This window comes from Camelus bactrianus, chromosome 16 (genome assembly GCF_048773025.1).
Source record: "Camelus bactrianus isolate YW-2024 breed Bactrian camel chromosome 16, ASM4877302v1, whole genome shotgun sequence".
Taxonomy (NCBI): Eukaryota; Metazoa; Chordata; class Mammalia; order Artiodactyla; family Camelidae; genus Camelus; species Camelus bactrianus.
The window spans coordinates 37,581,597-37,596,740 of record NC_133554.1 but is presented as its reverse complement, the minus strand read 5'-3'; the positions used below and the strand labels follow the sequence as shown (position 1 = coordinate 37,596,740).

Below are 15,144 nucleotides of genomic sequence, written 5' to 3'. Positions count from 1 at the left end.
TCAGAATGTTATTTCAAGACCAGATGGTAAATTGTACCACATGTCTTCCCAACATCTACTCAGTGTTTTAATGATGTTTGTTGTTTTCCCAGTTGAGGCAAAGAATTACGCCTGGGAGGGGAGGGTCTGATTGGCCAGGAATGGTCAGGCACCCATCCCCAGAGGCAGGCCACTACCTGGAATGGAAGGGTGTGGTTCCCCAAAGGAGAGCAGGGTGCACCTGCCAACCTGATGTCGGGCAGAGAGAAATGACAGATGTGGGACGCCTGCCTCTTAGCCTGCCCGGGAGGAGCTGGGTGGAGTGGGGGTGGCATTTATTTCTGTGATTCTCTTGGAAAATAGAAAGCGAGGGCCAGAGAGCTGCGTTCATGCACCGCTCTGCCCCTGACACCCCGCCCTGCGTGTGGCCATAACACAGGCACAGTGTCACCTGAACGACTGCCCGGGTGAATAAAGGAAGTACAAGTGGGCCAGCCAAAGGCCCAGGGGCTCCAGCCCCTCCTGAGCTCCACCGTGAAATCGTGTGATTTGGAAGCAAGGCCCTCTCTGCCTCTTGAGGTCACCCAGTGAGGGGTTGTGGGGACAGGATTTTGTAGTCAAGGACACAGGTTCTGGGCTGGATAGGTCAGAGGTCAATCCTCAGCTTTCCAACCTGCCAGCTCTGTGACCTGGGATAGGTCTCTGTACTTCTTTGAGCCTCATCTGGGAAATGGGGATGCGTTGATGCTGTCCTCATAGGGTTGCAGTGAGCATGGAATGAAAGAATGAGGCAGAGCCCTGAGCACCGTGCCTGGCTCATCCTAAGCCTTTTATACAGGGGAGTTGTTTTTGTGGACTCTCTAGTTTTAGGGAGCCGTAGAAGAGGAAGTATGGCTCTGGGTGTAGCCTGCTGCTGCTATACCTGCTGCCGCCACCGGTGCGGCCCCAGGCTGTTGATGACAATGATGATGATGGCGGAAGAACAGGTGAGCACCTGCTCTGTGACGGGCGCCAAGTCCAGTTGCCGAGTAAATGGCAAAAGTGGTATCGCAGAGCAGGAAAGAGGGTAGGCTCTTGAAGTTTGAATTCTTGCTTCTCACTTCCCAGGAAGACCGTAACCTCTCTGTGCCTCAGTTTCCTCATCTGTGAAATGGGGGTAGCAACAGAACCTACTTCCCAGGCTTGTGAAGTGTAGGTGGATTAACACACGGAAATACTGCCTGGCTTGTAGTAACTGCTCCTGAGTGACGCCCCTGATTGTATCCTTGTCTCCATCAGTATGACTGCTGTGACTTCGAGGAGCTCAGCCCAGCCAGGGGGCCAGCGGGGACCCATCACATCCCTGGAGAGGTTGTGACCTTTGTGGGCTGAGTCTGCCTGGGAGGGGGTGATGTAAAGCCCTTCTGTTTCTGCTTCTGCTGCTGCTGGAATATTCCCCTTCCCCACCACAGCCACCTAACTGCCCTCTTGTCAGCCTCACAAGGCACATGCCAGGGCCCTGGGTGAGGACTGGGCCACTGTCCCTGCCTGTGTGAGGTCCACCAGCCATTCAACGCAGATTCCCCTCCCAGGTCTTGGAGCTTTGAAACTGCAGACTCCACACCAGCTCCCGACCTAGCAGGCCTGTGCTGGGATGACTGGGTTGGGACTCTCCCCTTCCCTCTGCCTAGAGGCTGCACAGGCTCCAGATCAGAAGGCCAGGCTCCCAGCTGGCTGTCCTCCTTCCTCACTGAGAGAGCCCCTCCAAGCCCCTGAGCCCCCTAAGCCTCCACGCCCTGGTCTAGTAAATGGAGCCAGAGACACTCCCTTCGGAGGGCACGTGAAGGCAGGTGTGGTGAGAGTGGGCAGGTGCCACAGCCCTAGTCCCTCTGGTGCCGGGGGTCCTTCCCAGGATGGTGCCAGGGGCCCTGTGCCTTGGGCCTCCGCCCTCCGCCCCAGGCGCCCCGTCCACTTTCTCTGGGAGAGAGGCACACGTTATAAATAAGGGTGTAAATCATGTATGAGGCCTCTCGCCGCTGCTTTTTACTGCTGTGCTGCCTAGAAAAGAAATGTGTGAGGGGAAGGGGCTGGGCCACATTGGTCCCTGCTGTCCTCACTGGCTGGGCACAGCGACCAGACCGCATTTGGTCTCTTGGTGGCCCCCATCCCCGGCTGGGCCTGGTCCCCAGAAGTATGTGGTACACACCCGTGAAGCCCGTGGAAATAGACAGGATCCCAGCAGTGGTCCTCACAGGCCCTGGGCGCTTGTGGATTCCAGGCCCTCTGCCAGGGCCGCCGGCTGTGCAGCTCTGCCGAGGCCCTTTGGGGTTTCTTCGAGGGAGAGACCTCCTGGTAGGCAAGACACCAGCCTTCTCCTGTAGCCACTGTAGCTGTCTGCCTGGCCCCTGCCATCGCTGACGGGACGTCAGTAACACACGCCTGCAAGTCTTTCTTTTTTACAAGAGCTCTCAAATCCATAACCTCCTTTGGTCCCCACAGGAATAGTATGAGGTGGGGCCTGTCTGCTCCATTTCACAGGCCAAAAGGCTGAGGCTCAGAGAGGTCAGTGTCTGTCCAGGGTCCCATGGTAAGTTTGTGGTGAGACTGCTTTTCTCCTTGCCCCGATTTAGAAATTCCACAGTGAGGCTCTGAGAACTCATACTCTTTCTCATTTGCCACCTTCTGTTGTGTTGACAGCAACAACATTGGAATGTTGTCACCACCTGATTTTGCTATTTCAAGTAGCTAAACCTCAGTTCACCAGAAGGCAATGAGATATTCTGTTAGGCCCATTTTCTGGGTAATGGAAGGGTGGCAGGAAGGCATTTCTGTTTGAGTTGAAGTGTCAGTGCCCAGTGGAGGGCAACCTGGGGCCGTGGTGGGGTGACTGGAAGCAGGGGCTGGGCCAGTGTTGGAGGACTAGGGTGGGAGAGGCGGGGTCCCGGGACCATAGCCTGGGACGGGGCACTGGTGAGACACAAGGTTCCCGGCTCCCACAGACCAGCCACTCCCCTTTGATGAGCAAACACTCCCATTAAGTAGTTAAATGTAATGGGCCTAAAATCAACCAAAGCCCTAGAGTGAGCAATGCCCTTCAGACCAGTCTGAAGATCAGAGGTGCCAACAGAGGACCTGACGCTGAGGTCAGAGCTAGCGGTGGATATGAGGTGCACCCCATCACCAGGCTTTGAGCACTGTGTCCCACTGCAGAAAGCAGTGTCCCGGGGCGGGTGCCCCTCCCCTTCCAGGGTGAGATCCCTGCCCCCATGGCCAGGAGGCTCCCCACAGAAGCGGGACAGACTTGGGGTTACCACCCACCTGTGTCGGGATTAGCCCACCTGTCTTTGGGCCCGCCCCCAGCTCCCTCCTGGTGCTGGCACCCTGGAGTTCCAAGCAGCATACAGAGATTGTATCCCTCTTGGACCCCTGCTTCACAATCCTGGGGGGGTCCTTAGAGGTCACCTAGAGCCTCACTACTCCAAGTGTCCATCAGTATCGGCATCCCCCAGGAGCTGGTTAGAAATGCAGACTCTCAGGCCCTGCCCCAGACCTACTGAATCAGAATCTGCATTTAAACAAGATGCTGGGTGTTTCACAGGCACACTGACTGACGTGAGAGCCCTTCTGGGCAGGCCCATTCAGAAGCCCAGAGAGAGTACTTCCTGTACCTGTTCCATCCTACAAGAGAACAGGGCCATGTTTCCGTCTTTTCTTCACAGCACAGTTGGTGCTGGACCTGCCCATGGTAGGCACGGGGCGACTGAGAGAGGGCACCCCTGGGCAACTCTGCCCAGACCTGCAGGTTTCTCTGAGTCCTGGTCACTGAAGCCATCAAACCAGAACCTTCTCCCTCATGCTCAGGTGGCCACCCTCGTCCCCCATCCCAGACAAGCTCCCTGCATCTGCCACCATGGGGAGGAGTCAGGGCTGCCCTTCCCACCCTTGGAGACAGGTGGATGTCTCCAGGTCCTCTGTTCCTCTAGGCTCCCCCCTGTCCGGATTTGGATAGCATTGTGGTGGATTCTGTCTTACCTAACCTCACGATACTGTGAGTAGTTTTTTAAGAGACTCAATCAAACTCTTTTGGTTCTTTTCCCTGAGTTTAAAAATGATCCAATTCATTTTTAAAATTCAACCCATTAAAAAATGTAGAAGGAAGAGATAAAAGAACTGGCCATCTCAGCAGGTGCAGATAACCTGTGTTTACCGCTTTGTGTTCGTGACCAGCTTCCAGGCGCAGTGTGCCTGTGAAAGCTCTGGGCCAGGTTCCAGGCTAAGTCTTAGTGTCTTTCCCTTATATCCTAACACCCCTTGAGGCAGACGTCATTGCTCAGAGAGGCTGGGTCAGTCACCGTTGGTCACACAGCTGGTAAATGGAGGAGGTGATATTATCCTGCCCCTGGGCATGTGGCAGAATTAACAGTCATCTATACACTTTTGTGCTGGGCCCTAGGCTATTTTTATTTCAGTCTCAAGTACGGCAGGACAGCTCTCCCTTCCCTGGGGAGCTTTCAGGGAGCTGGTCTGTCTCCCCACAGGGCAGTCAGGCTGAGGGGCTGAGGAGACGTTTTGCTGAGGGAATGGACAGAGGGACAGATGGATGCATAGGCCAGTTTACCTCAGAGACCACCCAGGCTTCTGTCCCTTTCATTCCTATTCACACACCAAACAAAGCCCTCTTGGGTGGCCTAAGGGATTCTGGTCAGCGGCAGCCAGGGCATGAATGAGGGGCCACCTAGTGACACTGGGACGTTGGGGGTCTCATATAGGAAGATGTTTCCAGCTCCAGAGGCAGTGGCCTGGGTACCATGTGACTGACCCTCCTGGCCACCTGGCCAGAGGCACGCCAGCCACCCTGCCCCTCTCTGTTAAGCACTGGGCAATTTCATTCACGCAGCCACCCTCCCACCACCTCTATCACCACTGCAGCTCCTTGAGGAGGGGGTTCTTCATCAGTCAGAGGCCCCCAGCTTTAAGAACCAGGAACCAATGCAAAGTGGCTTAAATGCTGAGGAAATGTATTCTTTGTCTGAATGTGCAGGCCCAAGGAAGGTGGGCAGGTAAAGAGGGGAGGCACAGGCCTCGGGAGGGAGAGGGGAGCCACACCAAGAGGGGTGGGTCAGGGTTCCTTGAGACTCCCTGGGGCAGGCCAGGAAGTGCCTTCATTCTGGCGGGAGCTGTTTTGCGCCCCCACCCCCGCCCCCTGTGCTGCCTTTGGCTGCACCAGACCACCACCAGGAGTGCCTCTACACGAGGCCTACACTGCCTGCAAAGTGCTTCTGGGGAGGAGACCTCCTGGAGGAAGTGAGGCAGCTGCTGGAGCTGAGAGTTCTCTGGAAGGACACCTGTGGGGACCCTGGGGTAAGCAACACGGACCAGGGACATCCTGATCCCAGGATAGGTGGACAGTATCCTGCTGGGAGGGAGCGGGTGGAGAAGCATCTGTCTGGGGCAGCAAAGGGAGTAGTGTACGGGTAGGGAGGAGAGGAGGTCCAGCCCCTGCAAGGGTCTTGGGGTGCAGAAGGCAAGGTGGGGCGGGCATGTGGGAAGCAAGGTGTCATTAAGAAATGAGGCCAGAGAGAGAGGAACAGGAGAAGGGCTTGGAAGCCGCACCAAGGAGGCTGCACTTTATCAGGAAGGTCTGATGGCCCTGGTAACAGTCACGAGGATGGCAGCTCACAGCTGAAAGCTCTTCCTAGACGGCAGGCTGAGCACTTCACAAGTGTTGCTCCTCGCCGTCCTCAATGAAGACAGCTCCGAGAAGGAGCTGGGTCGTTCCCATCTTACAGCAGGAGGTCTGGAGGCCACAGCGGGTAAGGCTGAAATTCAGCTGCCTCCCACCCCCAGTCTGTGAGCCCCTCCTGCCACCCCAGGGGGCTCCTGCCCTCCCCTCGGGCCTCAGGGCCACACGCTCCGGGCAGCTTGTTTATCCACTTTCGCAGGCAGCACAGCTGCCTGATGTCAGGGCGCACAAAGGGGCCCTATATTCTGGAGCTCCCACCCCCACCCCCACCCCCATGGGACAAAGGACACAGAGGTGGAGGGGGAGGCAGCCACTGGCCCTCTCCATTAATCCTCAGGAAGGAGGGGAGGGGAGTCAGGCAACAGTTTCAGCAAAGCCAGAGAGAGACATAGACAGGGAGGGGTCCCAAAGTGATCCTGCTAGTTCCCATACCCCTGCCTCTGGCTGACCACCCCTAGCCTCCAGAAGCCGGCTCTCCCCTGGGATCAGTCAGACTTGTCCCAAATGGGCAGGGGAGAGCGCGTTGTACAAAGCGCCCCAAGGAGACAGGAGCTGGGGGCTCAGGGTCGGCTTCAACATCTGGGGGCAGCGCAAATGGGCCTGCGGGGCCCCTTGTTTAAAACTCACAGTGACCACAGAGCATTAGCCCTGTGTGGCTGCACAGGTCACGTGCCAGTGAAGGGGCTTCAGTATGTACTCATGCTGTGATCTTGGGCAAGCCACATGACCTCTCTGGGCCTGCCCCAGGGAGTCTGTTTCTGTTTTGTATTTCTGGTTTTTTTTTTTTTAGATTCCGCATATGAGCGATCTCATATGGTATTTTTCTTTCTCTTTCTGGCTTACTTCACTTAGAATGACATTCTCCAGGAACATCCATGCTGCTGCAAATAGCGTTATATTGTCAGTTTTTATGGCTGAATAGTATTCCATTGTATAAATATACCACATCTTCTTTATCCAGTCATCTGTTGATGGACATTTAGGCTGTTTCCACATCTTGGCTATTGTACAGAGCACATACTTTATATAATTTAATTCTTTTAAACTTGTTGACTTTTGCCCCAGTGGCCCCAGGATATGATCTGTCTTGGTGAATGTTCCATGTGCATGTGAAAATAATATGTATACTATTATTGAGTGAGTTCTATAAATATCAATTAGGTTAAACTGGTTAATGGTGTTGGTCAGGTCTTTTATATCCTTGTTGATTTTCCATCTAACTAGTTCTGTTGATTACTGGAGAGAAGTACTGAAGTATCCAATAGAAATCGTCAATTTGTCTGTTTCTCCTTTCAGTTCTATTAGTTTTTGCTTCATGTGTTTTGAAGCTCTGTTGTTAGGTGCATGTGCATTTAGCATTGTTATGTCTTCTTAGTGAGCTGGCCCTTTTATGTAATGTTGCTCTTGATCTTTGGTAATTTTCCTTGTTCGGATTAGATCATTTCTATTGTTCTATTTTCAAGTTCACCAACTGTCTTTTACTGTCATCTCCATTCTGCTACTGATCTTATCCAGTGAATTTTTAATGTTTCATTTCTTGTATTTTTCCATTCCAAAATTTCCATTCAGTTCTTTCTTACAGCTTCTATTTTTCCGCTGAGAATTTCTAGATTTCCATTTATTTTAGGAGTGTTCACCCTTCCTTCATCGAATGTGATTATAACTGCTTTAAAGTCTCTGTTTACTAATGATCACATCTGGGTCATCTTGGGGTTGTTATTTACTGAGTATCTTTTGTGCACTGTTGAGCTTTTCCTGTTTCTTTGCATGTCAAGTAATTCTGGAATGTGTCCTGGACATTCTGAATATTATATTATGAGACTCTGGGTCCTGTTAAAAATCCTCTGAAGAATATTAATCTGTGTTTGTTTTTTTAATCAGGAAATCAACCCAATTAGGTTGAAGCCTCAGGTCCCAACCTGCCTGCTGAGCTATAGTCCCAGTGTCAGGTCAGTTCTCAAAGCCTTTCAAGTGCTGTTTTGGGTTAGTTCCACGTATGTGCAGCTCAGGAGTGGGCCCAGGACTTCAAATACAACTTAGGGGGTCCTAATCTCAAGCTTTCTCCTCTCTGTCATCTCTCCCCAAACCCCTCACCTCCAGCTCCCAGGGGCCCCTTTTCCTGGTCTTCTGGTCAGAAATCTGAGGTCTTGGCCACCCTGTGCCGTTTCATGCCTCCCATGACTGGTCTACCTGCAGGGTGCAGTGGTGAGAGGAAAAAGAGAGAAACAAATAGCAGGAATCTCCCTCCCCATTTTGACCACAGGGACCCTTTTTCCTAGTTTCTCATTCCACAGAGAAAGAGTTTCCTTCTCTCAGAGTTTTAGGTGCCTGCCTGGCTGCTGCGGCTACTGTGAGCACCCACCTCTGAGCCTGGATCTTGCCTTGGAGTAGGGCTGGGAAAAGGATTGAAAAAAAAAAAAAAAAAAAAGGCCTTTCTTCCACTCTCTGTCCCCAAACAACGCCCTTCCCTGGCCTCTCACCAAAAAAGAGAGAGTTTCTTTGGGAGCTTTTTCTGTTCACACCTGCTGTGTGGTTCTGGGGTTTGAGCTACCTGAGTCTGGGCTGGAACATAGGCGAGAAAAATAAATCAGGGAATTTACCACCATAGTCATCTTACTTCAAGATTGATTGTTTATTTTTGACTTCAAGTTTTACTTTTTCTTCCAGTTTGCCTGCTCCTCTCCACTTTTCAGAGGTGTCATGTAGTTGCTTTATGTGGTCTGTCCAGAGCTTTTGCTGATACTCAGTGGAAGAGACCGAGTGCTGTGTACTGACTCCATCCTAACCTGAACCAGAGGTGTTTGGGATCTTGGCATTTCATTTAAAAATTTTGTGAGCTGCATTTGGTATGCAAGTGAGAGACCTGTGCTTGTCAACACGTTTGACATGACACATTTTCCTTTAAATATTCAAATTCTTAAGCAGAGGTCCTCTGGACCCAGTTTTCCTAGGTTAAAAGAGAACATAGTACAAATTTATTCTTTCTCTGGTCAGAGCAAGGCCCAAACTTGTGATAATGATCATAGTGATTATTATTATGTTAGTAGAAATGATAATAATTATCATTCCTGTGTTCAAATCCCAGCTCTGCCTCTTACTAGCTGTGTGACCTTGACCCTGAATGACAGCCTTCCTGAGCTATGGGAAGAAGGGTAGTATCTACTTCTGAGGTGGTTGTGAGGATTCGATGAGTTCATGTGTGTGGAGTGCTTAGAGCCAGCTTGGCACAAAGGAGGAGTTACTGAGCATTTGTTTGATTAATAATTTAATGGCTAACATTTATTAGGCCCGCAGACTGAGCCAGCTTATCTCCCTTGTTCAGATAATGACTTGCTTGAGTCCGTCTGGCTTGCAGATGTCAAAATGAGGGAGGCGTGGGTGGCTGGGCACAGGCTCAGGGAAGATCTGGCTGGTGATCAGTCAGAGGGTGGCGGCAGTGAAGCGCTGAACATCTGAGCTGAGCTGGAAGAGATGCGACCCGGGGGAATGAGCGGAGAAAGGCAACAGAAATAGAAGGGGAAGCCTGGTAATTGAGTGGCCCAAAAAAGGAGAGATCAATATTTTACTGCCAGGGAAACAACCAGTTTCCCCGGCAGCCAGCTGAGCGGCCCAGCTGTGTGTGTTTCAGCAAGGACAGCTGCTCCTGCAGCCCCCGCCTGGCCCGGGGTGCCCAGCCCTCCTCCCTGGGAGGACAGCCTGGCCCTGCGTGGTGTGTGGCCCAGCCCCCGGCGGGCCCAGCGCCTGGGGCCCTGGTTCACCACCAAGACCCCATGGGGTGGTTATCTGCTGCACTCACCGCCATGTGACCTTGAGCAAATCCCTTGCCTTCCCTGGAACATGGCTTCCCTGTTTGTAAAACCAAGGGCTGGGTCAGATGAACGCACCCCTGGGGGCTGCTGGCAAAAGGTTTCTGGTGTCCAGGAAGGTTAAGACTCTTGGTGATCCAGGTGAGAGGTTCCAGCTGTGGCGGGAAAAGCCCCTTCCATACACTATGGGACAAGAGATTGAAACACACTTTGGTGCAGACAGCCTGGCAAGAGCCTGCCTCTGCGGAAGGCAGTAGGGTTCAGAGGCCGATACTCGGGTCAGCGGGACCTGGGTCAGGAAGAATTACCACTGCAGGGACTGTCTCAATGTCTTAGCCTCTCAGTGTCTGAGCCTCAGTTTCCTCAGCTGTAACATGGGGGACTATGATAGTAGCTACTGTTAAGATTGTTCTGGGGGTCAGGTGAGACTAGTCTGACCAGAGTTCACAGCAAGACCTTGGTGAACACTGCCCGTCTTCTAAAGGGCTGCACAGCGGTTGACACGGCACGTTCACACCCACTGCTTTCTGGAACCTCTGCTCTTTGAAGTGCCCAGTGCGAATCCCGGACTCACAGCGCAGGGGTGTTCCGGGGACTTCGCAGTAGCCCTGAGATCCCATCTATCTGCCTGTCATCAAGCACCCTGGCACCTCTGCTCCAGGTTGGCTTTCCATGGAGGCAGGGGATAGACAGCCTGGCCCACCAGTGTCTCCCAGCCCCGGGAAGTTACAGACTCCATGGATCATGGAATCTGAATCCACAGCCTGCTGCCCCTTATGTGGATTTGAGGTTGGGTCTCCACATCAGCCATTCAACACTCGGTGGCGACTCTGCCCTTGACTCGCATCAGAGATAATTAATGCACAGCCCCTAACCTTGGAGAGGACTGTGGGGGTGAACACCAGGAGCCCCAGCCCATCCCTGCCTTCATAGACTCCCTGCAATGCCAGTGATGGGGAGGCAGGAGGAGAGGAGCCGGGACATCAGCTGGGAGGGCAGGTGGGCTCCCCTTGGCCCTGCAGGTGGCACCTGGGCATTGCTATTCTCAGAAGCCACATCATTGCCTGGCAGTGTCAGAGGCTGCGTGGCTGGAGGGGTGGGGGGGTGGGAACAGCTGCAGTGCTGAGGAGGCGCCGGCCAGGGCAGGAGTTGGCAGACAGCCCCTTCCTCCTTCCCTGGAATTCCTCCAGCCTTTCCCTAGGGCTTGCTAAGTGCAAAGTTCAGGGGGGTCCCAGAGGCATGAGGCACAGCCTCTGTCCACGCCTCACCCCCAGACTCACACCCGAGTGGAAAAGCAGTGTCAGCAGTGTCAGAGGTACACACTCAGGAAGGGAGGAGGAATGCTCACGTATGGTCTTCCCTTGCTCACTGCTCATCCTTCAAAGACCACTGGGCGTGTCCCTATAATTGGAGGGGGCTTCAGACCCCTGCTGCAACTGCCTTGCTAGAAAAGTGTCCTGTGGGCATGCAGGAAGCATGATCCTTGCAGATGGATGAACCCCCTAATATGGCTTGGACTTCAGAGCACGTGGTGGGCGATGTGGGCTGGAGGGTGTCTGCAGTGACAGTATTAACAGGACAACAGTGGCAGTAATCTGTTCTCTGCGTGCTGTGCTCTAGTTTCCCAAGAGCTTTCACACCCACCACCTGTAACCCAGCCCCAGAGGAATCTGGGAAAGGGCTCATCTTTGCCCACCTGTGCTTGGGATACTGATGGTGATTATGGCAGGTGTGGGGAGGGGAGTGGGTGGTGCCTGGCCACCAGCGTGTGAGAGCATATGAGAGAGTGTGCACGTGTGTGTCCATGTGGCTGTGTGTGTGGTTAGCCAGAGGGGCCAGTAACTACCGCCATCAGCCCCCAGCAGAGAGCCCGGCATAGAGGGGGTGCCCAGTTGTTACCTGTTGAATGAATGTTTGCATGTGTGCCGTGGAGGGGCTGCCACTTAGTGACAGGTTGATTTAGAAGCAGGCTTCTGAAAAAAAAATCAAGAAGCTGAATTTCAGGTATTGGAAATTTCAGGGTTGGTGGGGGAATGGGCTCCAATTAATTAGAAAAGATAGTTCTAACAAAATTGGCCGTTGACCAAAATCAGGAAAAAAATACCCAGAGCTCACAAGTTTGAAGTCAGTTTGCTCTGATCAAAGACTAAATTGAGACATCTTTACAGAGAACAGTATGGCAACTGTTATCAAATGTCTTAAAAACTTAGATGTCTTGTAGAACCATTTATTTTCATTTATTCAACAAATTTATGAAGCTTCTATTATATGCTAGTAATGGTGGGAGCTACAAGGTATACAGTGGTGATTAAAACAGACATGATCCTTGACCTCAGGGAGCTTACTTTCTAGAGGGGAAGATACAAATTAATAAAATTATCATAAATGCATAATTATGTATTACAACAAACGGTTTGAAGGAAAAGTATAAAGTGCTACAAGACAGAATAGCAGCAGGGTAAGCCCTAATTTGATAGGAGTGGTCAGGACAGGCTTGTCTGGGGGAGAAACAGTTCATAGAGGTACAAATGGAAACCTGAAGGATGAACAGACATTGCCAGATGATGGATGGAGCAGATGAGCATTTGAGATACTGAAAACAGCATGTGCAAAGGCCCTGAGGCAGGAAAATACGTTGGCTTGCTTGAAGAACTGACTGATGGCCGGTGTAACTAGAATGCAGTGAGTGATAGAAACAGAGGGAGGAGAGGGGAGGGTATAACTCAGTGGTTCAAACCCCAGTACCTCCATTTAAGAAAAAAAAAGTGACAGGAGGTTTGGCTAGAGGGGCCAGAGAACATAGGATGTCATAGGCCATGTTAGGGAATTTGGTGGGAAGGGAGGAAGGATGCATTCATGGAGTAGGATGATTGAGTGAGTGATGTTGGAGAGACAAGCAACAGTGATGACTGGGTCCTCACCGTGGCCAGGGGACTTGGTGGCTGAGGTGGGATGTGGAAGGAAAGTTACTGGCAGCAGGAAGTCAAGGATCTGAAAGGCCGGGAATCCGTGGGTCATCCACACAGCTGTAGAACCCCCCAAAGATGAATTGTAATAGCAAAAAGTTGGAAATAACCAAAATGCCCAACTGTTGGGGTGGTTAAGTAAATGATGGTATATCCAAGGGGCAGAATATTTTATAACCACTAAAAATGAAGGTGGTACCCACCAGGCAGGGTGGGAAGGTACTTCTGATGTACTGTTGAGCAGGGGAGAACCTTTCCAGCATCAGGAATGACTGATTCCTTTGGGCTAAACCTTATTTACGAGTTTTTTTTTTTGACACTTTTTATTGAAGTATAAGGTACAGATAGGACAGAAAAGTGCACTGGCCACAAGTGGACAGCTCAGTGAGTCTTCACTGTGTAGCTGGCACCTAGATCGAGACCTGGAAATGCCCCTGGTGTCCGCCTGCACAGCCCTGCAGATGGAGCTGCCGATTTTGACCATACTTGGTTTTGCCTTAAACTTTAATTTGTAATGAGTAATTTTAAAATAATGGACACAAATGTGACAAACTTATTTCCTCCCTGTAGACAAAGGGGAACTTGATCAAGGGTGTCTCAAAACTATAAAATGCCAAAAAAAAAAAAAAAAAAAGAAGGGAGGGAGTTAAAATGATGTGTTTTAAAGAAGAGTGGGAAGAGATGGGGTTTTGAGCCATTCTCTTTTCTAGAGTTTCGGTGATGAGTTTGTATTTTGTATGAAAGAAACCACTAAGTGAAAATTGAGTGTTTGTTTTCTATGTGCCGGTCTTTGCAGGAGTGACTTGGATTCAGAAGCTCAGCCCAAACAAACCCATGTTCTGAGCACCGCGGTGACAGATTTGCTTTTCCTCTCTTGTGCTGTCTGTTGACCTCAGAACAAAGTGGTGCCACCTCTGTCTGGGGCTGATGCTGACGCAGGCTGAGGGGCAGAGGGCTAGAAGGGGACCGCTGGCATCCCCTTGGCTCAGTTGACAAGCCCTCCCTCCATCCTGGCCTCCCTGGCCAACCTCACCCCAGCTCCGGGAGCCTGCTGAGGTGTCTCTGGGGGCCTCACACTTGTCCCTCCTTCCTTCCCACAGGTAGAAAAACTCGTGAAGTATTTGGATCCCAACGACCTGGGGAGAATCAACTTTAAGGACTTTTGCAGAGGCGTTTTCGCCATGAAAGGTGAGGTCTTCTGGGGGAGGGGGTCCCAGGGGCTCCCCAGATCCTGTCCAGCTGGGGAGGCTGACATGGCTTGGATTGCATCTCCCATTCCTTTCTACGGGGTTCCCAGGAGCCCAGGATGAGTTCCAGAAGTGGGTTCTGCCCCCGACTCCCCAGGGGGGCCGAGGGGACAGGTCTGAGGCTCTCACAGCTGCCCCCACCATGGAGGGCCTGTGGGTGTCTCTGAACCTCTGCCTTGGGGTCCCATGTCCAGAGCCAGGCTTGGCTGGACTGGCCGGACATCATTTCTGCCCTTCTGTTGTCTGTCCCCGTCCTGAGAAAGGCTCCCTCTTTGCTTTCCTTTCCTCTCTCGGCCTCCATCTCCCTCAAGGACAGTCAGGCTCCTGAGAGGTTTCCCAGGACATGGGACTTCCCGTTTTAAAACCAGGATGGTTCTGGGCAAACCTGGACCGAGCTGGTCTCCTCACCTCCCTCCCTGCCTCCCTTCCAAGTTTCCTTCCTTTGTTTCTTACCCCTCTCTCTAACTCCTCCTGCTTCCTCCCTTTCTTCCCTTTAAAGAGGGCAATATTGTAGAGGGGGTGGGTGGATAGAACGTGTGCTTAGCGTGCACGGGGCCCGGGTTCAATGCCCAGTAGCTCCATTAAATAAATAAATAAGCAACATAAAATCCCCCCCTGTTCCCCCAATTCAAAGGCAGTTGTGAGAGACCCACAGGAATCGAGTGGCCCCGCATGCCACTCTCAGTACTGTACTCTTTCTGGAGAAAGTGGTTCCTGTCACGAGCCTGTGGGGAGAACACAGTTGACGTCTGGGCACCCAGAGGCCCTCAGTTACTTTGATGGATGCCGTGTTTCCATGTCTGAGTGGGTCAGAGCAGGACGAAGCCTTTCCTGGGTGGCCGGGGGTTGGGGGGGGGGTCCCTCAGAGTCTGGGAGGGTGGGAAGGGAGCACAATTACTTCCATTGACATGAGGGGCAGAGAGAAGTGAGCTGAGAAGTTGGGGGGCCTGCTCACCGCAGCCCCAGTAAAGGTTTCTGAATGGAGTCGTCAGACTCAGCAGGGCCGCTGCTAACCGTGCCTGTCACGTGCCCGTGCTGGCACTCTGCAGGTTTGATCTCCTCTTTGCTGTTCTGAGACCAATTCCTATGTGTGGAGGGTTCCCCCGACAGCAACCAACAAATCAAACCCACAGGGTGTCCGAGGAGAATTCAGCTCGATTCTGACACCATCTACCCAGAGACAGCGTCAGGTCCCACTAGTTAAGGGTTCAGTCCTACAGGACTACTCCCTCACCGCCACTTCAGACGCCAGTTACAAGCCCAGGTCACCTGCGCTTCTGACCAGCTGGCTATAAATCAGAGGTTCCCGTGACCCCCTCTTTGGATTGGATTGATTTGCTAGAGCAGCTGGCAGAACTCAGAGAAACATTTTACTTACTAGATTTCTGGTTTACTGTAAAAGGATGTAACTCGGGGACGCCAGA

General features: G+C 52.2%; 1 protein-coding gene across 2 annotated transcripts in view; it reads left to right on the top strand.

The window, feature by feature from the left end:
• RAB11FIP4 (RAB11 family interacting protein 4) overlaps window positions 1-15,144 on the top strand; it is a 106,798-nt gene that overhangs the window by 14,584 nt on the left and 77,070 nt on the right. For both annotated transcript variants that reach the window (XM_074343080.1, XM_074343079.1), the window contains exon 2: window positions 13,574-13,661. In XM_074343080.1, the coding sequence (XP_074199181.1) occupies window positions 13,574-13,661 (88 nt within the window). The remainder of the gene's footprint in view (window positions 1-13,573; window positions 13,662-15,144) is intronic.